Source organism: Ranitomeya variabilis, chromosome 7, assembly GCF_051348905.1.
Source record: "Ranitomeya variabilis isolate aRanVar5 chromosome 7, aRanVar5.hap1, whole genome shotgun sequence".
Taxonomy (NCBI): domain Eukaryota; kingdom Metazoa; phylum Chordata; class Amphibia; order Anura; family Dendrobatidae; genus Ranitomeya; species Ranitomeya variabilis.
The window spans coordinates 37,790,485-37,814,002 of record NC_135238.1 but is presented as its reverse complement, the minus strand read 5'-3'; the positions used below and the strand labels follow the sequence as shown (position 1 = coordinate 37,814,002).

At 43.9% G+C, this 23,518-nt stretch overlaps 2 protein-coding genes across 12 annotated transcripts in view; one reads left to right on the top strand and one right to left on the bottom strand.

Annotated features, from left to right (window-relative positions):
* Positions 1–1,298: 1,298 nt before the first annotated feature.
* On the bottom strand, positions 1,299–20,806 carry LOC143785764 (uncharacterized). The gene is made up of 5 exons (XM_077274882.1): positions 20,600–20,806; positions 15,752–15,787; positions 15,518–15,658; positions 7,143–7,261; positions 1,299–1,815 (listed from the first exon to the last, which is right to left on the bottom strand). The coding sequence occupies exons 1-5, from the start codon at positions 20,682–20,684 to the stop codon at positions 1,687–1,689; spliced, it is 510 nt and encodes a 169-aa protein (XP_077130997.1). The 5' UTR covers positions 20,685–20,806; the 3' UTR covers positions 1,299–1,686.
* A 526-nt stretch (positions 20,807–21,332) lies between these two features.
* SUN1 (Sad1 and UNC84 domain containing 1) overlaps positions 21,333–23,518 on the top strand; it is a 50,313-nt gene continuing 48,127 nt past the window's right edge. For 5 of the 11 annotated variants that reach the window (XM_077274872.1, XM_077274864.1, XM_077274877.1 and 2 more), the window contains exon 1: positions 21,559–21,661. In XM_077274872.1, coding sequence (XP_077130987.1) covers positions 21,657–21,661 — 5 coding nt within the window. In that variant the 5' untranslated portion in view covers positions 21,559–21,656. Of the gene's footprint in view, positions 21,662–23,518 lie in introns of all 11 variants that reach the window. The other 6 variants (XM_077274876.1, XM_077274881.1, XM_077274875.1 and 3 more) reach the window with 2 other exon arrangements.

Sequence of the window (23,518 nt, the reverse complement as noted above, 5' to 3'; positions counted from 1 at the left end):
AGTCCGAAAAGGAGAGAATATCCTGGGACCAGGGGAGGTTGTACCGTTAGACCGTTCCCTGTAACCCCCTGTAGCTGAGAGAGAGAGAGAAAACTGGTCGTGGCTTATCTGTTTAGAGAGGAATTGCTGCGGATTGCCCAAGAGATCCCGCAAGGTGGACACTTTGGGGCCCAGCTGTCCCAACCATTCTATTGGCCACAAATGGGGACAGATGTTGCCAACTACTGTTGCTCCTATATCGCATATCAACGAGGAGGGGGAAGTCTGGGCCTGCCCTTAAATTCCCATGATTCCTTTGATGGTGATAGAGGAGCTTTTCCAGAGGATTACTGTGGACATCGTTGGGCCGCTGGCCATCCCCACCTCTGGAAAACATTTTATCCTTACTATGGTACCTGGAGGCAGTGGATCTGTCCTCAGTTATGGCTGATAAGGTGGCAGATGCCCTTTTGGACATATTCTCTCAAGTAGGATTTCCCAGGGAGATTCTTACTTATCAGGGGACTCAGTTCATGTCTCATTTAATGTAGGCCCTCTGTAAGAAAATGCAGGTGCAGCACCTGGTATCAAGTTCGTATCACCCACAACCCAATTCTGCGTGGACTGCACGAGGCTAAATGCCATCCCAGCCCCTGATGCATACCCAATGCCACATGTTGATGAGCAGCTGGATCACTTAGCTGGGGCCAGTCTTTTGACAACCATTGACTTGGGTTGGGGTTACTGGCAGATTCCTATGTCCAAGGAGGCACAGGCGAGGTCTGCCTTCATTACCCCATTCGGACTCTACGAATCGCTCGTCATGCCCCTGCCACTTGCCATAGATTGGTCAACCAGCTGTTATAACACTCCATTATTCTAATATTCTAGCCAATAGGAGAGCCCACCAATTTGAGTCATATACTTGATGAGACTTTATTTTTCACCTGGAAGTTATAGTTTTTGCAAATGTATACAAATCGCTCAAGCAAAAGGTAATATACTCGCACTGCTGCCCCTTGCGATCACCTATTAGCGTGCTACAATACGCTGTACCAGCTCCTATTCCCCCTACTCAGTGCATGGGCATATGGGGTGCTCAATCAAAAGAGGTAATAATGTAAAAGCAAGAGAAAAAAAAAAAGTGATCAGCACTCACCATTCCCGATGCTATAAAAAGTCTTTATTAGGACATGGACACGGACAGGGAGATCATGGTGTGCAGGGATGACAGCTGTTTCGCGCTACATGCGCTTCCACAGATTTTTTTTTTTTTTTTTTTTTTTTTTTTTTTTTTTTTTTTTTTCTCTTGCGTATACAAATCGCTACTTCACAGAGGAAGAAAATTGGATCTCATTTGCCAAGTATTGGGGGTTAGAAATCCTAGGGGTCAGTATTGGGCCTTTAACGCCTTCCTCAACTGATGTGCCTGAATGTCACACACCAGCTGCAGGTTTTTGGCGTGGGCTCAGCAGCTGAGCCTGCACCTTACCCAGCAGAGTTGTTAAAACAGCCAGCTTCTGCATATAACAAACTGCAGCAATCGGAGCTCTTAAATGTTAGTTTTTGACCGGAGCATTGCCTAAAAAGTGGTAGTGTATAGTTAGGAAAGGGACAGGGATTGGTCGATATGGGTGATATGGTCCTTTTTTTTTTTTTATTTTACAGCGTGTTGTAAGACAATAGACCATAAGCTTTTGAATATTCTTAGAATTCATCCTTTGTGTATTTGAGATTTTCGCTTCCGTCTGCGGCCATTGGCTTGGCATGACGGACTTGGTCTCCATGATTTTTGATAAACTCAATTATCCCATCTTCGTATTTCTGATTCTGTTCCTAAAATGACAAAAAAAACCCCTTTATCTTAGGTTCTCCCATTAGAGGTTGCCAGAAAATGAGCTGAAAACAAGACCCCGTCTGGTCAACCCCAAACGCTCTAATATGAAATTTTCCTTCTATAAACTACAAAATTGTTAAAAACCTGTCTCTGATTGGAACGTTTGGGGTAGCAATGGGTGAAATACATATTAAGGTGATTAAAGGCTTCCTTAAAGGGATATTGACGCAAAGAATATGCTTTAAGGGTCCAATTTATTATTGCATTTCCACCAGTATTTTGCAGTGAATACCTCTAAATTGGTGACAAATTCATCAAACGATTTTTTAAGTTGCGGTTTACTTTGCTTTCTGATTCTTAAGTCTTTTCCAGATGTTTAAGGCTGTGTGCACACGTTCAGGAAAGTTTGCAGAATTTTCATGCGCAAATCCGGACAACTTTCGCAGGAAATCCGCTCACGTTTTGTTGTGCGCATTTTTTGCAGATTTTTCCGGAGGTTCCCAATGCAATAATTTTGCGGCAAATCCGCGAAAAATCCGCAAAATTAATGAACATGCTGCATTTTTTTCCCATGATACGTTTTTTTTCGCGGGAAAAAAACTCAAAATGGGCACAAAAATTGTGGAATGCATTAAAATTGATGGGATGCTTAATGTAAGCATTTTTGCAGCGGAAAACTGCCGAAAAAACATGAAAAATCCGGAACGTGTGCACATAGCCTTAGACTAATTCATGAAATGTGACTTTTCCAAAATGTCGCAGTGTTTGGCGCACCTCTACTCCATTTGATCCCTGGAGGAATTTTATATACTGCGGTTAATTTTGCACATATTTCTTTTGCAACAAACCGTGCAACGTTTCCCGCTAAAAAGTATAAAACCAGTTAAAGACAGAGGAAAAGATAATTTGGGGCTTTGTACAAAATTCATATGTTTGAGCCATTTTGATTAATTTGGTGCAAAAGAAAAAAAGTCAGCGAAAACCACAAGTCAAAACAGAAATGTGATTTCTTGCTTTCAAACAAGACTATGGCTGTAGTTGGAGAGTAGCAGTTCCCTATGTAGCTGTGCAAGTGTTACAGGGGCCAATAGGACATTACACCAATCTGGTCTATTCTCCAGGTATTGCTCCATGCTCCCCATTTCATGGTGTTTTTATTGGGCACCTGGTTTTCCCAAGAGGCAATGCTTCCAGGATACAACAATAAGATCTGCAATGGAGCATCTTATTTTGAATGAACATTCGAAGACTAAAGACTAGGTGTAGAAATGCCTTGGAGGCTTCCTTGATCATATTAGACAGGAAGAATAGCTCCTCTTACTTCCACATTGGCGAGGAGTGGCTACTGACGTGGCATTCGTCGGGCACTTGTCATCTCTCGTGCAAGTCGAAAGTACCATGCACCTGTTTTATTAATGTAGCATACATGCTGGATACATGGTAAGAAACCAGCAAGTTACACCTCTGTAATGTCTCTCCCCTCCCGATGTGGAAGTGTATGGCGCTAAATAACTCCATCCAGATTAGGACACATGTTCTTACATGTATTGAGGGATGCCAAAGAAATGAGCTGGAACACATGTTGATATAAGTGTAATGCGTAGGTACTAGTGCTGAACGAATGTGCTCAGATAAGGTGATATCCGAGCATGCTTGTGTGCTGAGTGTCTTCGGCGTGCTCGAAAAATATGTTTGAGTCCCCGCTGCTGCATAATTGGCGGCTGTCTACCATATACCCCCATCGCTCTTCATACTGCCTCCTCATACCTTCCCCCGATTCCCCATACTGTCTGCCCCATCCCATCACCCTCACTCCTTATACTGTCCGCATACATTCTTCCCCTTGCTCCTCATACTGTGTCCATACCCATCCCCCCACTCACCATATTGTGTCCGCAACCATCCCCCTCTCATTCCCCAAACTGTCCTCAAATCTTATTTCTTCTCCCCCCCCCCCTCCCAAATTGTGTCCTCAAATCTTATTTCATCTCCCTCACCAGCCCCAAACTGTGTCCTCAAATTCCATTTCTTCTCCCTGTCACCCCTTTACCACTGTTGTATGCACCTCTGCAGCACCGGCGAGTGATGTCAGCAGCGTGATTACATGACCCGATCACACTGCTCACGTCGCCCTGACCCGGCCGTCAGAGCTTCAATTATATTGGCGGCTGGAAGACATCAGTTCAATTGATCACTGGGAGCTGGCGCGCTCTACCTTTTCTGAGCGGCCGTCAGTTTGATGGCCGACTCCCAGTCTGGGGAGCGGCAAAATGTAGCCGCCGGGGAGACATCTCGGACTGCCTGCCTGCCCTCCAGATACGCACCTGCATTACACTGATCTCAACACGTGTCCTAGCTCATTTATTTGGTGTTGCTTCGGTTTTTTGTACAATGTACATACAGCGACATGGATCACTCTTTATAGGGCTGTGCATTTAGGGTACGTTCACACAGGACTTTTTTGCTGCTTTTTTTTGCTGCTTTTTTTATGCTAATTTAGGTGCGTATTTGGTGCGTTTTTTGGGTACGTTCACACAGGACTTTTTTGCTGCAGATTTTTGCTGCAGATTTTTGCTGCAGTTTTTTTTTATGCCAATTTTCAGCTGCTAGGACACCTCACAATGGCTCTTCACACCTCACAATGGCTCTTCACACCTTACTACCAGGAACTCCCTCACAATAGATCACAATCAGGACACCTCACAATGGCTCTTCACACCTCACTAACCACACCCCTAAGCTATTGGCTATGAGATCCCTTCCTGCTGGCCATGATTTTCTGCACAAAAAACGCAGCAAATAATGCTACATGCGTTTTTGCAGCGTTTTTTTCATCACCCATTCAAGTCAATGGGTGAAAAAACGCTGCAAAAACGCTGAAAGAAGTGACATGCCCTATGTCCAAAAAAAGCAGCAAAGCAGAAAATACTGATCAAACAAAAAACCAACGTGTGTGCATGAGATCTCTGAAATCTCATAGGCTTTACTGGTACTGTAAAAAGCAGCTGAAAATTAGCATAAAAAAAAGCAGCAAAAAAGTCCTGTGTGAACGTACCCTTATATAGCTTTCAATAGGCAGGTTTTAGAGTCAGACCTGGGTCCTTCTTTGCCCCATCTGAAGCCCTCAATACACTTCAGACAGTTGTCTACTAAACAATGGTTCACCCGATCGTTCTGGTGGCAGCTATTCTGCACGACTCTCCCATACACACGAGCGTGCGCTTTGCTAACACCTCTGGCTGCGGTTTTTCCATGAGAACAAAAGGATCGGCAGTTCAAAATCAGTCATGCCAGAATCTCATCTCCTTACACGTCTTCGGCCGGGACCCCCATACAGAATAGATCGTCGGCCAAACATGCCTAGATTGGCGGGTTCACCCATCAACATGTATGGGGGCCTTAAGATATTTATGGGGGTGAGACACATGATAGTGATCATCATTTCCCATGCTACCACACCAGTGAAGATAATTCCACTAATTAGGTTTTAATCATATATTTTAAGCAAACTGGAACTGAAAGCTGAGAAAGATAGGATTACATAGAGACGTCACAGTACAGATCGCTAATCCTATCACTTTCTGTTGTCTTTACAGATTACTGATAGTGATTGCTGCTAATTAGCCCTTCTGTCATACTAACTGCTACTATCACACAATGGAGAGTTTGGTGAAACAAAGGTTCCCAATCATTGTCCAGTGTAAAAAAAAATGCGCAACGAGGGAGGGAATAATTTGCTTATTTGGCGTTGATCGCATCTTCTGCAATGGCCTAAAAATTATCACGTGGTCATCAGTACATTCACTTGTGTAAACAGGTACAGTCAGAAGTGGAAACCTTTCACGAGCCATCTCGCATACAATAAAAGCTAAAAAAAAATAATTTATTGTAACACAATGCATGCCTTGTTCACGTTAGCCCCATTGTTTTACCAATGTATCTTCTAGTTTTAAAAGGTTCCTAAAATTCGATGGCCTAAAGGGCGTTATTTAATATGGGAGCGGTTATTCCCTTCTGAGTCTTGAAAACCCCCTTTTAATTCTACTGGCAACTACTTGGAATCCATCGCTGTTGCGCAGGCAGACTCTTTTCAATTTGAAAATGTAAGTAATTGCTGCCCTGTGCCTCTGGAGCGGTGTATTTTCCCCAAGAACAAAAGGATCAAGTGTTTAAAATGAGATATTCCGACCCGTATAACCTCCAACGTCAATTGACGAGTGAAGTGTGAGGCCCCAATACACATAATATGGTCAGCCAATCCTGCTGAAATGTACAGGTTCAGCCATCTTGTCTCTGATTTTTATAGAGGCCTTTACTTCCAATGTGATTCAGTACTAATATGGCATAGTACTGAAATTATTAAAACCTATTCCATAGCATACATGTCCCTACTGCACAGTCATAAGCATTTGCTCAATACTTACTGTTTTAGGAACTCTTCCCTACTGGATTCCCCATCCCTCAACTGATTATTTGTTTTACAGCTTGCACGTATTACACTGCAAGCTGCTCGATTCCATTCAGTGTCAGTCCTGACAGTTCCTTTATGGATTAGACCCTCACTTCTCCGGAATGGTAAAATTAACCAAACTTACATTAGAAGTTATATTATTAGATTTGAGTTCGATCGGCAAACCGAAGAGGAAAAAGAGAAACCGGCGACTTTCCTAGCAGGGATCCAGCTGTCAGGATCAACACTGAACAGCATTAAGCTGCTTGCAGTGTCCTGTAATGCATGGAAGTTGCAGAAGAAAAAAAGTTTGATTAAATTCTAAAAACATTTTGGATCACATTATAGGTATATAACACTAGGAGTTGGAAGTCACTCTGCAAAACCCGATTATAGTCCTAGATGAGAATGTAAGATATGACAACATTTACAACTAGTAGGAGATAAACAGAACAAGGTTAATGCAAAGTTATTTATGATTTGTTGTAGATTATATCTAAAAGTGAGCCATGACCCTTAACATCTCTGACTGGCTTATGAAAGAAAAGGGAACCGATCAGCAAAGAAATGACTGTTCAAACCAAGCACATATGCTTAGTACACCCTTGACCTGCTGGAACAGTCCAGTGCATTCTCCCACCTACTTATTTTGCAATTATTTCCACCTTCCTCTTACTTGATTGACAGGAAGCAGAGGAAGATAGATGGAAACCAAGTAGGTGGGAAGGTGCACTGAACGCTTCGGCAATCCCGATGGTGCACCAAGTCTGTGCTTGGTTTGAACAGTCATTTTGTGCTGACACACTCTCTCTAAGGGCTGATGATAACGGAGGATTATTGAATATCAATGTTCGTAGTCAGCGAGGTTTCACTTGCCTGAAAGGAGTTTCTTTTCACCCCGATGCATGCTCTGGTATGAAGGTAACATAAATTGGCTTCAAATGCGTCTTCCTTTTCTTTTAGGAAAGTTTCTTCAAATTTATCCTCATAGACATCTGTTGCAGGCACACACCATAAGAGAGACTTAGCAATGAGAAGGGAAAACATATATTGGGGGATATATAAAAAATCGGGGATGTCAATTACAGCTGTTTTTAGGACGTTAAATATTTTTTTATATTTTAAAAAATAAACTTTAATTTGTATTATTTTGGTAAAACGGACACTTAATGATTTATAAAACATAATGACCGGATATCAGTTTTACCATCAAATTTTACTAAACTAATTAAATAGTGACAACCAGTATGGCTGAACTTCTTGTTTTTGCTATTGCAACAAAGCAGAAATGTTAGGCCATGTGCACACGTTCAGTATTTTTCGCGTTTTTTTTCGCGTTTTTTCGCTATAAAAACGTGATAAAAACGCGAAAAAAACGCTTACATATGCCTCCTATTATTTTAAGTGTATTCCGCATTTTTTGTGCAAATGTAGCCTTTTTTTCCGCGAAAAAATCGCATCGCGGAAAAAAAAGCAACATGTTCATTAAAATGCGGAATTGCAGGGGATTCCGCACACCTAGGGGTCCATTGATCTGCTTACTTCCCGCACGGGGCTGTGCCCACGATGCGGGAAGTAAGCAGATTATGTGCGGTTGGTACCCAGGGTGGAGGAGAGGAGACTCTCCTCCACGCACTGGGCACCATATAAGTGGTCAAAAAATAAGAATTAAAATAAAAAACAGTCCTATACTCACCCTCGATGTCCCGCGCAGTCTTCCCGCCTCCACTGCACGCTGCCGTTCGGTTCCTGTAGCTGGTGTGCGGCGAAAGACCTGCCGATGACGTCACTGTCCTGTGATTGGTCGTGAGCGGTCATGTGACCGCTCACGTGACCGTGACGTCACGCTAGGTCCTGTGCGCACAGACCAGCTATAGGAAGAGGAGCCGGACGCCGGTGAGGAGATGTCTGGGTGAGTATAAGCATTTTTTTATTTTTTTTATTATTTTTAAACATTCTATCTTTTACTATAGATGCTGCATAAGCTGCATCTATAGTAAAAAGTTGGTCACACTTGTCAAACAGTATGTTTGACAAGTGTGACCAACCTGTCAGTCAGTTTTCCAAGCGATGCTACAGATCGCTTGGAAAACTTTAGCATTCTGCAAGCTAATTACGCTTGCAGAATGCTAAAAAAACGCGAAAAAAACGGAAAAAAAACGCAAAAAAAAAAATGCGGATTTCTTGCAGAAAATTTCCGGTTTTCTTCAGGAAATTTCTGCAAGAAATCCTGAACGTGTGCACATACCCTAACAGGGTTATCGCGACAGTGTGGAGCCAAAAGACTGCAGCGTCTGATTGTTCCTACTCGGGCACCGAAAAGAAGCACTTCTTCATTTTAAATGCGTTTGTCTTCAGGCAGAACGGGTTAACCGGCCATGTTGGAAATCCCTGTGCTCAGCTGTGCTCGGTTAGCCACTTCTTTCCTCTTTATAACCTGTGCTCTGTTCCAAATCCTTGTCAGGGCTAGCATTTGCTGCATGGCTATAGGAGGGAGAGGAGTTTATATGAGAAGGAGAGTTGGAGGAGTTATCAGTGACTGTTGTTTGATTTGTATGTGTGGTAATTCCTTATCCTTCTCTATTTTGTTTTATTTCCCTACCTCCATGCCCCCATGCATTCCTCTGTTAAAAGTGAGTGAATATTTTGTATGCCTGGAGCTTTTTGTTAACCCTTGTTAGTGTTGCCTTGTTTGTCGGGTTGGTGTACTAAGGTGCACAGTAGTGTGTTATGGTTACCCCAATGACCAGGGAAATAAAGATACAAAACGGACTAGCTCTCGGGTGATGGAAACTAAGGTCGACCGTGACCTGAACCTGACCCAACACTTACAGTAGCCGGGGGATGTACCTACGATGCCCTAGACACCACGCGCCAGCCGGAGATCTAACTACCCCTATAAGAGGAATATACAGGCCTGCCTTACCTCCAGTGAGGAACCCCAAAAGATGATAGTAGGCCCCCACAGATATTGACGGTGAGTTCAGAGGAAATGACATACGTAGGATGAACAGCAGATTTAGCACAGTGAGGTCCGCTTACTAGATAGCAGAAGGACAGGAAAGTGTTACTTCACGGTCGACCTAAAAATCACTATTCAAAAACACCATCCAGAAATTACTTTAAACTCCAGTGACAACTCATGCCACTGGAGTAGTAATTTTCTGTCCACAAGAGCTTCCAGCACTGAAGAGTCACATTGCAGATAGCTGGACAAAAATAGCAAAAACAAGAAACAAAATTCAACTTAGCTGAACTGGAACTTGAGGCAGGTGAATGCAACAGAATGCTACTAGCACATTGTTGGCCGGCATGTGACTAACAGCCAAGCAGCCTTAAATAGGAAACTCCCCTAGAGGGTGGCGAAAGGTAATCAGAGATGGAGGAAGGCACATAAGAGACACTACCATAACAGACCACCGGGGGAGCCCACAAACCGAATTCACAACAGTACCCCCCCCTTAAGGAGGGGGCACCGAACCCTCACCAGAACCACCAGGGCGACCTGGATGAGCACTATGAAATGCACGAACCAAATCGGGAGCATGAACATCGGATGCTGTCACCCAAGAATTATCCTCCTGGCCATAACCTTTCCACTTAACCAGATACTGAAGTTTCCGTCTGGAAACACGGGAGTCCAAGATCTTTTCCACCACATACTCCAATTCACCCTCAACCAACACAGGAGCAGGTGGATCAGCAGAAGGAACAACCGGTACCTCATACCTCCGCAATAATGACCGATGGAAAACATTATGGATATTAAAAGATGCTGGGAGGTCCAAACGAAAGGACACAGGATTAAGAACCTCCAGAATCCTATAAGGGCCGATAAACCGAGGCTTAAACTTAGGAGACGAGACCTTCATAGGAACAAATCGAGAAGACAGCCACACCAGGTCCCCAACACAAAGACGAGGACCAATACGCCGATGACGATTAGTGAACTGTTGAGTCTTCTCCTGGGACAACTTCAGATTGTCCACAACCTGTCCCCAAATCTGATGCATCCTATCAACCACAGCATCCACTCCAGGACAATCCGAAGACTCCAATTGACCGGACGAAAACCGAGGGTGAAACCCTGAATTACAAAAAAATGGAGAAACCAAAGTGGCAGAACTAGCCCGATTGTTAAGGGCAAACTCTGCCAATGGCAAAAAGTCAAGCCAATCATCCTGATCAGCGGACACAAAACACCTCAAGTAAGTCTCCAAGGTCTGATTAGTACGCTCAGTCTGGCCATTAGTCTGAGGATGGAATGCAGACGAAAAAGACAAATCGATACCCATCCTGGCACAGAACGTCCGCCAAAATCTAGACACAAACTGAGTACCCCTGTCAGACACTATATTCTCAGGAATACCATGCAAACGCACCACATTCTGAAAAAATAGAGGAACCAACTCAGAGGAAGAGGGCAATTTGGGTAAAGGTACCAAATGAACCATCTTGGAAAAACGGTCACAAATCACCCAGATGACAGACATCCTACGAGAAACCGGAAGGTCAGAAATAAAGTCCATAGAGATGTGCGTCCAAGGCCTCTTAGGAATAGGCAAGGGCAACAACAACCCACTGGCCCTAGAACAGCAGGGCTTGGCCCGAGCACAAACATCACAAGACTGCACAAACATGCGCACATCTCGAGACAAAGAAGGCCACCAGAAGGACCTAGACACCAAATCCCTGGTGCCAAAAATTCCAGGATGACCTGTCAACGCGGAAGAATGAACCTCCGAGATAACTCTACTGGTCCAATCATCAGGGACAAACAGTCTACCAGGCGGACAGCGATCAGGCCTATCCACCTGAAACTCCTGCAAAGAACGCCGCAGGTCTGGGGAGACAGCTGACAATATCACCCCATCCTTCAGGATGCCGGTAGGTTCGGAATCACCAGGCGAGTCAGGCTCAAAACTCCTAGAGAGGGCATCCGCCTTCACATTCTTGGACCCAGGCAGATATGACACCACAAAGTTAAATCGGGAGAAAAACAACGACCAGCGCGCCTGTCTAGGATTCAGACGCCTGGCCGACTCAAGATAAATTAGATTCTTGTGGTCAGTGAGGACCACCACCTGGTGTCTAGCACCCTCAAGCCAATGACGCCACTCCTCAAACGCCCACTTCATGGCCAGAAGTTCCCGATTTCCCACATCATAATTTCGCTCAGCGGGCGAAAACTTTCGGGAGAAAAACGCACATGGTCTCATTACTGAGCAGTCAGGATCTTTCTGCGACAAAACTGCACCTGCTCCGATCTCCGAAGCATCCACCTCAACCTGGAACGGAAGTAACACATCAGGTTGGCGCAACACAGGAGCGGAAGAAAAGCGGCGCTTAAGCTCTTGAAAGGCCTCCACAGCCGCAGAGGACCAATTAGCAACATCAGCACCCTTTTTGGTCAAATCAGTCAAAGGTTTAGCAATGGCAGAAAAACCCGCTATAAATCGGCGATAGAAATTAGCAAAACCCAAGAACTTTTGCAGACTCTTCAAAGAAGTAGGTTGCATCCAATCACAAATAGCCTGGACCTTGACAGGGTCCATCTCCATAGATGAAGGGGAAAAAATATATCCCAAAAAGGAAATTCTCTGAACTCCAAAACTACACTTTGAGCCCTTTACAAAAAGAGAATTAGCTCGCAAAACCTGAAAAACTCTCCTGACCTGTTGAACGTGAGATTCCCAGTCCTCCGAAAAAACAAGAATATCATCCAAATACACAATCATAAACTTATCCAGATATTCACGGAAAATATCGTGCATAAAGGACTGAAAAACGGAAGGGGCATTTGCGAGACCAAAAGGCATTACCAAATACTCAAAATGGCCTTCAGGCGTATTAAATGCGGTCTTCCACTCATCCCCCTGCTTAATCCGCACCAAATTATACGCACCACGTAGATCGATCTTAGTGAACCACTTAGCCCCCTTTATACGAGCAAACAGATCAGTCAGTAAAGGTAACGGGTACTGGTATTTAACTGTAATCTTATTCAAAAGTCGATAGTCGATACAAGGTCTCAATGAACCATCCTTTTTACCTACAAAGAAAAACCCTGCCCCTAGTGGAGACAACGAGGGGCGAATATGACCCTTTTCCAAGGATTCTCTGATATACTCCCGCATAGCAGTATGTTCAGGTACAGACAAATTAAACAAGCGACCCTTAGGAAACTTACTACCAGGGATCAATTCAATAGCGCAGTCACACTCTCTGTGGGGAGGGAGAGAATCAACTTTAGGCTCTTGAAAGACATCATAAAAATCTGACAGAAATGCTGGGATCTCAGAGGGAGTAGATGAAGAAATAGGAACCAAAGGTGCATCCCCATGAATACCCCGACATCCCCAGCTCAACACAGACATAGATTTCCAGTCCAAGACGGGATTATGAATCTGTAACCATGGTAATCCAAGCACTAAGACATCATGTAGGTTATATAATACAAGGAAACGAATAATCTCCTGATGGTCTGGGGTAAGACGCATAGTCACTTGTGTCCAATATTGTGGTTTATTGCTAGCCAAAGGTGTAGAATCAATACCCTTCAGGGGAATAGAAACTTCCAACGGCTCCAAATCAAACCCACAACGCTTGGCAAAGGACCAATCCATGAGACTCAGAGCGGCGCCAGAATCCACATAAGCATTCACAGTCACAGATGATAAGGTACAAATCAATGTCACGGACAAAAGAAATTTTGACTGCAAGGTACCTGTAGAAAAAGATTTATCAACCTTTTTATCAACCTTATTTATACGTTTAGAGCATGCTGATATAACATGAGCTGGATCTCCACAGTAGAAGCACAATCCATTTTTGCGCCTGTAATTTTGACGTTCGCCTCTAGACAAAACACGATCGCATTGCATATGCTCTAATGCCTTTTCAGAGGTCACCGCCAAATGGTGCACAGGTCTTTGCTCAGAAGACACCGCCATATGGTGCACAGGTTTTTGCTCAGAAGATACCGCCATATGGTGCACAGATTCTTCCTCAGAAGACCCCGCCATATGGTGCACAGATTTGCGCTCCCGCAAACGCCGATCAATCTGGATAGCCAATTTCATGGCATCATTCAGACCTGTAGGCACAGGGAACCCCACCATGACATCCTTCACGGCATCAGAGAGACCTTCTCTGAAATTAGCTGCTAAAGCGCACTCATTCCATTTAGTAAGCACCGACCATTTACGGAATTTCTGGCAGTATATCTCAGCTTCATCTTGCCCTTGGGAAAGAGCTATCAAGGCTTTCTCAGCCAAAATCTCCAAATTAGGCTCTTCATAAAGCAACCCCAAAGCCTGAAAAAACGCATCTACATTTAACAACGCAGGATCCCCTGGCGATAATGCAAATGCCCAACTTTGTGGGTCGCCGCGCAGTAGAGAGATAACAATTTTAACTTGTTGAGTCTGATCACCAGCAGAGTGAGATCTCAGAGACAAAAACAATTTGCAATTTTCTCTGAAACTCAAAAACCGGGATCTGTCTCCGGTAAAGTATTCAGGCAGAGGAATCTTAGGTTCAGACATTGGAGCACGTATAACAAAATCTTGTAGGTTCTGTACTTTTGTCGCAAGGTTATTCAAACCTGCAACTAAACTCTGTGGATCCATGTTTCAAATGGGTGTAACCCAAGCATTCGGAGGTTAAGAGGAGAGGAGAAAAAAAAAGGCTGAAGACTGCAGTTTAAGCAAGGAATACAAATGATCAAACTAAGGTGCACTTTCAAACACAGAAAAAAAAAAAAAAAAAAAAAACCCTTTCTCCTCCTTCCTGCTTTAGTGCATATTTTAACACATAGATTTTTTACAGGCCGGCCAAACTGTTATGGTTACCCCAATGACCAGGGAAATAAAGATACAAAACGGACTAGCTCTCGGGTGATGGAAACTAAGGTCGACCGTGACCTGAACCTGACCCAACACTTACAGTAGCCGGGGGATGTACCTACGATGCCCTAGACACCACGCGCCAGCCGGAGATCTAACTACCCCTATAAGAGGAATATACAGGCCTGCCTTACCTCCAGTGAGGAACCCCAAAAGATGATAGTAGGCCCCCACAGATATTGACGGTGAGTTCAGAGGAAATGACATACGTAGGATGAACAGCAGATTTAGCACAGTGAGGTCCGCTTACTAGATAGCAGAAGGACAGGAAAGTGTTACTTCACGGTCGACCTAAAAATCACTATTCAAAAACACCATCCAGAAATTACTTTAAACTCCAGTGACAACTCATGCCACTGGAGTAGTAATTTTCTGTCCACAAGAGCTTCCAGCACTGAAGAGTCACATTGCAGATAGCTGGACAAAAATAGCAAAAACAAGAAACAAAATTCAACTTAGCTGAACTGGAACTTGAGGCAGGTGAATGCAACAGAATGCTACTAGCACATTGTTGGCCGGCATGTGACTAACAGCCAAGCAGCCTTAAATAGGAAACTCCCCTAGAGGGTGGCGAAAGGTAATCAGAGATGGAGGAAGGCACATAAGAGACACTACCATAACAGACCACCGGGGGAGCCCACAAACCGAATTCACAACAGTAGTGCCTCTCTTCCTTAGGTGGGGGAAGTGAGCAGACGGAGGGCTAACTCAGGAGATAAGGCAAGAGTGGATGCCCCGGCATTTGCCAGCATTTGTCCTGTCATTCCATTCTTAAAGGGGTTGTTCGGTCTTAAGCTGCAAGTCTGCAGTCACTCCATGTGACTGCAGCCTTGTGAATACTCACATTGGTTGCACTGCACACTGTGAGGATTCACCTTTGCTGTTGCAGAAAGTGTGATTTGCATAATTGTGGTCACATGCCAACTAGACTGTATCCAGCCTCGCTCTATGTAAGTGTAGTGTGCGAGACTGGATACAGTCTAGTTGGAATGTGGCCGGAATTATGCAAATCACAAACTTGCGGTCAAAGACGGCCTGCTCCTGGCACCAGAGAATCCTCATAGCTTGCAGTGCGCACAATGTGGGAATTCACAAGTCTGCAGGCACATAGTGTCGGCAAATTTGTAGCTTAGGGCCCCTTTAACTGGGAAAAAAGAGCAATGGTGCTAGATCAGAAGTTCTTTTATGTTTTTTTTTAAAACACCCAGTGACAATTACTACTTGTGTCTACATTCCTATGGATTCATAAAATTGGTTCCTCATGGTTTCTTCTGTGGCCTCTGCACTTTTACCTGCGGTTCATACTGCTTGATTGTGCTTGTCCAGCCCGTAATGAACACCTACCTAGCAAATGCATACAACCAGTCCTAGCCTCGGCTAAATACTTTTCTTCAAACTTGAGACTCTTGCACACGTCGATCATTTCGCCTCTGATCTTTGTCCTACTAAGCTCTGCAGCGTGCACCTTGACTGCTTTCTTCAGCTCTGAAAGACATGTCAAGGAAGCCCATAAAAGACGATGTGATCAGCGCCTGGCCATAAATGGCGGTACGTGAGACGGGTGGTGAGAGTACGTACCTTGCACTGTTGCTAAACAGGTTTCACAGTAGATTCCTGGAAACAAAAATATAAACAAATGATGGTGAAAATGTTGCTGTTACTGTAACATGTCTGGTGTTTGAATAATAACTCGTTGGCCAAGAACCGTGAACGATGGAAGAAAATTCTATACTATTACCCTACTTAGGCTCGTAGAAAAACCTTATATTACTTATATCTCTTCATATAGGGTGGACGAACACTTCCCTCTAAAATAAAATGTTTCTGTTTCTAATATTTTATTGAGCCTAAAGCCCTCATATGCATTTAACGAATGTTGGCCGAGCCCGCTGATATCAATGGGTTCAACCGGGAGCCACGGCCAACTTATTGTCGGAGGGAATAGGGTCTGGAATGTCCAAATTAGAACTGCCAGTTCTTTAGTTTTCCCAGAAATAAGCTGCTGCCAGAGATGTCTGGCGGCGCTCTCTTAAGAGAAAATACAGATCCAAGTGCATTCCGTACCAATTGACTTGCAGTGCCGATTTTGATCCAACCCTTGGATCAAAATTGGACGTCTCTTGATATTTTTTGCGGATCACTCGGTCCGAGGAAAAAAATTGGAAGTGTGAATGGCTCCACTGACCATCAGAGATACCAGTTCTATCTGTGAAAAACATGGATAGCACTCGTACACAAAAATTGGATGTCTGAATAAGGCCTAAGGGAGCGCTGGTCCGAGATTGCTGCCGGTCAAACGTGTATGGCTGACTTTAAGACGTGAAAGAGTATATTGCTAAAGCGTGTAAGATACATCCCTGTCCGGCCAACTCTCTGTGCAAGTGGATAGGACAACGCTCTGTGAAAGTGCAGTGGCCCCAGAGTCGCCCCATTGTGCAGCCCTTCATATAGTCCGTCTGCACCCCCTGGGGCCCGATCCGGGCCACATACACCAGTAAAGGCAGTAATGCCCTGATGGCGGCCCTGGTCCTACAGGTATAAGAGAACCGGAAGGAAATCCATGCAGACATGGGTGGGAGGATACAAACTCCTTGCAGATGTTGTCCTTGGTGGATTTGTACCCAGGACCTCAGCGCAGCAAAGCCACAGTGCTAACCACTGAGCCACCATGCTGCCCATAGAATGAACAGCATAATCTAGAAGGTACGGGAACATGTAAGTGGATCTGTGTTATTAGTCCAGACTGCTACTGTATTGTCATGTTGGCTAAGGTTTCAAGACTACTTGTCCTTTCACACCAAACCTGTAGAGAAACATGACCTCGCTGCCCTCATTTCCGAAAACAAGTTACAAACTACTTTTGGTGCACATACCAGTTTAATATGATCAGGAACTCTTGATTTTCAAGCTCTGAAACTCACCATACACTATTTCTCAAAAAGGATGGTTCCTTGTTACCTTTATTCTGCCAGCACTATAGCTGCTGGAACGATCCCTCACTACCCATCATGTACGGTACTTCACATGCTATTGTCCGATGGCTCGCATGATCAGATCTGAAAGGCCACCTCTTTGTTATGCCTGTATGCAGTTTGACAGACAGGAGAGCAGGAGGAGAGACTAGACTTGTCCTCACTTCCTGAAATCCGTCTTGTTGTCTCTGCTGATGGATGTGGATTATACTTGACAACAGGCAGTGGACAGCAAGTTTTGCAGAAAGGAGACACCTAGTTTTCGGCACTTTGGAGCAATGTTTGGGCATTAGAATACCATGAATCTATCAAATGAGATCAAGTTGCCTTCAAAGACACCAGTCTGACTCCTGCTCACATATCAGAGATGGTATATTCGCAATAATTTCTTTATCTGTGGTTTACAAAACACAAGCAAGCAGCTGTCCTGACGGCTGTCGCTTCTCTCAATAGCAGATAGATGTCCATTGAGATTACTGAGGACATCCAGCTGTTCCAGACACTGGGCATGCTTGTGTTGTAAATGTGTGCCTGTTATTCCTAACTATAGAGGACAACATGGTGAAAAGAACACATTACCGAAGGTTTCCAAGCAATAGCACAGGATAGGTCATAAATATTAGACCAGGGGAGGAGGTGTAGCAACCACCTGCCAAGGAGGACATAGTATGGAGCAGTGACTGAGCATCCACACTACAACCTTATAGGAAGACACTTGAGCTTTACGTGAATGTAAAAACATGGCCCACTGACGCGTTTTAGACCTTGTATACAGCCCTGATCTTAGAACGTAAAACGCGTCAGTGGTAATACTGAAACCTGTATGTGAATGTAAAACCATGATTCACTGACGTGTTTTTTAGACACTAAAGCTCTTATCTTAGTATTACCTACTGATGCGTTTTACATTCTAAGATAACGCATCAGTGGATCATGTTTTTACATTCGCATACAGGTGTCCGTATTACCACTGACGCGTGTTACGTTCTAAGATCAGGGCTGGATACAGTGTCTAAAACGGTGGATCATGTTTTTACAGTCATATACAAGTGTTATAATGTAAAACGTGTCAGTGGTAATACTAATTTGTATATGACTGTAAAAACATGATCTACTGATGCATTTTAGATCCAGTATCCAGCCCTGACCTTAGAACGTAAAACGTGTCAGTGGTAATACTGACACCTGTATGAGAATGTAAAAACATGATCCACTGATGGGTTTTTAGACACTGTATAAAGCTCTTATCTTAGAACATGAAACGCGTCGTAGGTAATACTGACACCTGACCGCCTTTAGTTCTCATATGATCTTATTACCATATTTTACCATTCTTATTCTGACGATAAAACATTCATGAGTTAATTTTGGCAGAAACACAGAGGGTTTTGCTGTCATGTCCTGAAGACCGACACTAACACGTGTCTATCTAGTGGTCACGTCATTCACCTTACATCCACGTGCCTGCACTGCGAAGCTGACGGTCTCTTAAAGCTTCCGTTAGATCCACAATACTGAATTCTTTAAAGAAAACAATATTATGATCTATTTTTTTTTTCTTCTTTCTACATACTAGAAACAGAAAGTTGTTGAAATAATTAACACTCCCTTGCTGGTATCTACATTCTCTACACTAAAACCTAAGGCGGTCTGTACGACATAACACCTTGTTGGACTGGTTGGGCGGCCATGCCTATTCTGAAGGAAATTTTGATTATGATACAAAAGACTAGATGTGTCTGCCAGATTCTGCATAATGAGCAGTAATGGAGTTACAATCCGTCACCAAAACTAGTAAGGGGAAATTGGGTGACAGGACAAGTTATTATGTGCTTAGAAACCTGAGACACATCTGTAACACAAGATGTAGCCACTACCCTAAGCAATTAATCCTTTACCTAACCCACAAATCCCTCTTTCCTTACAAACCTTTTTTCATTTGGCCACTGAAAACATTTTGGTTTGTAGAGGATAGTTCACATTTGCAGGATCTGCTCATTGATTTACATCAGTTCAGTCTTAGTGATGAGCGAATGTTCTCAGATAAGGTGTTATCTAAGCATGCTCGAATGCTAACTTGAAAAGTATGTTTGAGTCCCCGCGGCTGTTCGGCAGAAAAAGCTTTGGTGTTATCAGTCATTGGAAGTCCCATTCTATAACAATAAATTGTGGAAGTCTCCTTTGTGCCACAAGGGAAATTTTAACCTACAAAGTAAAAATGCCCCGTGCGCCCACTAATAATGTGTTACAGCAATAACTCGCATGCCCCCCTCAGACCATGTCGTTTTTTAATTTTTTATTTACGGCGCAGGCGCCGACTGATTAATACTCCCATTAGCCACTCCTGCTCTCACTGTTATTAGCGGCAGCAGGCATAGGCTGATGGGAGCAGTAATCCCAGCAGCTGACACCAGTGACCGGAGGTAAACGTTATACCGCAGCTACCGCCGATCACAAGTGGTGTTTGCCTCTCTGTCATGCACATGACAGCGTGGTCAACACTGGGTGTTCGAGCCCCCCATTCATGTGAATGGGGTCTCCGTCCGGGTTCAAGTCCTATTCTGGTACCCATACTTTTTGTAACTGTTTGGCTGAACCCGAACATCCAGGTGTCCACCCCTCTCTAGTCCTTTTTAATAAAATAATCCCCCCCCTATAAAGTAGGAATTCCACGATTGTCCCATAAAACGTTGTAATGGCCTGAGTGACCCTTATAATGTAATAATGCACCTTAAAAATAATAATAATACCCTTTAAATCCACCGCTTTAGTAATATTGCCCCTTATAAAGTACTAATAATGCCCCATGAGTCCTTGCTTATGATACAATAACACACCTTTAACAACTAACAATGCCCAGGTACCCCCCCCAAAAAAATAATAATGCCCCATGAGTACGGATTACCAGTTCTTAATGCCCAGGGAGCCCCTCAGTACAGTTGAGCAGACCACCACAAGCCACACATCAGGAGTCTGTGGGCCACATGTGACTAGCAAGCGATGCACTTGGGGGCCCCTGTTCTTACCTTTTAGAGTCAATGTGGTAACGGTGACAAGGGTGCAACACCGGCACCATGGTTATCGCGTTTTTGCCGGTGATTTATTATGACTTTGAACTTGGTGAGAGAAAACAGGGGAAATCAGGTAGTGGAAAATCTCTCTGATTCGGCCTGTACGGCGTCATCATAAAGGATCCACCCGGGGTCTGTGCATGAGCCATGATTGTCCCAAAATATGAAGAAGGCACTTTAATTACCCCTAACACACAATACAGTTGCAATGATGGCCGACTGAAGGACAAAGCTGGCGTGTGAATGGCGTCCTACGCCATATTGCGGTCCCTATGGACACTTCCGGCTTTTAAAGGTCATCAGTGGTCTTCACTATGTATCAAAAATCCCTCGTGGATATTTTTATGGCGAGTTTTCCCTATCCGCCTAGTAAGAAAACTTACTGCGCTCAACATGTGGAGGAAGCTTGTCCTCTGCCCCAACAACCACCAGGACGAGAGACACGAGGAGTAACCGGGTCTTCTCCATTGATGGCGTCACTGTACGATCTGTGGGACCTGGAGATGGAGGCTGGAGGGCTGACTGAGAACAAGACCGGTTAGTCTGAGAGCCCTGATCGTAGAAGTGACAAGGAAACCACCACCCGCATGCAAACATTCACAACTATGGTAACAGGCACGTACTCCTATCTCTGAGAAATGGGACCGGCCTAAGGACCGACAGCGAAAGACAAACGTCAGGCGAGTGCAGACCCTGATCACACTGACACTACTGCGTTATGTCAGAGACATCGTACAATGATCAGGACCAGTCGGCACCTGCCAGGATTGGTAAGGAGGAAGCGGTCTTGTTTTTCATGACCCTCTGTCAACTATATCATTGGGGTCTTTAGGGGCTGATTCATCAATTCCACAAATCTGACAGAAAACTGTCGCAAAATGTTTGTAAAAACTATTGTTTTCCTCATTTTATTTTAACCCCCTAGTGGAGAATACGGATTGGGGCATGAATCCCCCTTTCGCAGGTCACGTTTGACGCCATTTTTGGGGGGGGGGGCTTTCCGATTACGGCCATATTCATGGTGATAATAAATTAGTTGCCTCTTTTTTTTTTTTTTGCTTTATTAGTTATTTTGTCAAACACAAGTATAAAACTAAGAGTCTGGAAACCGCTGCTATGGAAACAGGCAGGGAGCACAGAGCAGAGGCCGGAAGCCACTCTTCCATTGCAAGAAACAGCCGGAAGTCACTCTTCCAGTACAAGAAACGGGCGCACACGTTCCCACCTGAGAGACGTGGTGACGTCATCGTTTATCTTTCGCAAAGCGCAGCCCCTGCGGCTCGTACGTCCGAAAGCACCGCCCAGCGTGGTGACGTCAGGGAAAACGGTAGCGTGAAGGAGCCGGGGAGGAAGGAGGTGAACGCGCTAGGAATAACGGTGAGTGACCGTTACCGGTGAAGGAGACGCAGGAGAGAAGCGACCGACGTGTGTAGCCCGGGAATGGTGTATGTATATGGTGGAGACATCTGGCTGCTGGCTTACTGACAGACCCTTATTGCTCCTGACGATTTTATTTTTTTTATGCTCCTTTTTGAGCTCTATCATTTTTTTACCTTTTTTTGTTGTTTTCCTCCCCCATTGTTTTTTTTTTTTTCTTTATGCAGGGCGACTTGTAGTTTTGGGGGTCACACCAGCTGTCCTGCAGGAAAAAAACATTGAACTGTTGAAAATAAAAAAAAGTAACGTTTTACGGTTATGGCAACATCCAACATGAATAATTTTTTTTTTTTTTTTTTTATCAATTTTTGGGGAGCAACCGAAGAAAAAAACCAAAACATTTTTCTTTTTTCTTTTTTTTATGTTGGCTACATTTTTTTTTCTATATATTTTTAGCTGATGCCTCACAGATTTAGTATGTGTATATAAAAATATGTAAATATTTTATTTTTTACTGCAAAACAATAAATAAAAAACATTTATATATTTAGTGGATGTGGTAGGGATTCAAACATTACTAATTAAAAAAAAAAAAATATATATATATACAATTTTTTTTTTTTTTATTATTTTTTTTTTTGGGGGGGGGGCGTTAATAAATATGTAAAATTACTACATAATTTATTGATATATTAGATAATGTTTGAATCCCTACCCTCAGCGAAAATACGTTTTGTGGTTTTGGTGAGTCTGCTCTTTATGTTGTGTTTTTTTGTACTATATACTTTTATACATCGGTATTGCAATCAATAGTTATAATCGTGGTCTTCTAGGCCAGCAGATTATGGGCTGCTGGTGGGGGAAGGTGCTCCTCGCCAAGCGTTACAATGAAGAGGACACAGCGCTCCTGTAGTTCTGAATTCCCCTTTTTTCGGCACTTTCTGACGCTTTGCCCTGCAGGGAGTGGTGTCGGGTTCCATTATCCTGATTAGTGGTTGTCCAGCACTTTTATCCATACATCAAAGTCCATTCATGTGATGAGTGCAGTCTCTTGCTGTATAGGTGATGCATTGTCCATTGCTGCAGCCAGAAGCCCAGCAGTGATACTAAAGGGTATCTGCTAGCTATTGTGTTTCAATTGCTGTGCTGCCGCCTTGCTGACGTCTACCGGAGAAAATGAAGTTTGTCTCCTGTGAGCCGCCGGATTTCAGTCATAGTTGTGCACCGAGAGGCATTAATCACCACTCAGTATACAATGAACAGTGTCTGTCCGCACACCCTGCCACTTTGGTTGGCAGTCATCTCTGCAGAGCTAGCTTTCAGATTTCTAGGGCATTCTGGCAGCCAACGCTCATAGTTTAGTGAGCGGTGACTGTAGCTGTGCCATCACGCCTCTATGACTGAAAGCAGGCGGCTCCCAGGCGAAATAAAGCTTTCATTACAGCATTGTGATACGATAACCGTATATCTGCAGGCTAGTAGCGTTGAAAGACTTGACAGACTTTTAAGAGGCATCAGTCCTGTGTTTTGCATACTCTCCTCCAGACAGTCTTTTGAATTGGAGGACATATGCCATTTTTAAAGGGTATTTCCAGAGCAAGCACGTTTGCAAGGAGCTCGCCATTCCGGGTCAGAGCGTGACGGAGCCTCGTTTTTATTTACTGGGATCCAAATCATTTCCTGTATCCTGTAAATGTGTCAGAAATGAGATGAAAATTTCCCTTTTAATCCAAAAATTGTTCAGTGCATCAACTATAGGAGAAATTAATGGGAGGCCATGAAATATATGGTTGTCTTGAGTCCTCCTGAGCTGCTCTTATAGTGTCTGTCCACTCTGGCTAATAGAGGGAACATCTTATGATGCCTAATAAGTCATGCCAGAACTACGGACAGAGTGCGCCCACACAGCGGATTAGTTACACATA

Excerpts from the sequence above, each read along its gene's own strand:
- LOC143785764 (XM_077274882.1), bottom strand. The coding sequence starts at position 20,684 with ATGGAGAAGACCCGGTTACTCCTCGTGTCTCTCGTCCTGGTGGTTGTT. Across the intron at positions 7,262-15,517 it reads TGGTTGTATGCATTTGCTAG|ATGTCTATGAGGATAAATTT; the intron begins GTAGGTGTTCAT and ends TGCCTGCAACAG. Across the intron at positions 1,816-7,142 it reads TGAAAAGAAACTCCTTTCAG|GAACAGAATCAGAAATACGA; the intron begins GCAAGTGAAACC and ends TTGTCATTTTAG.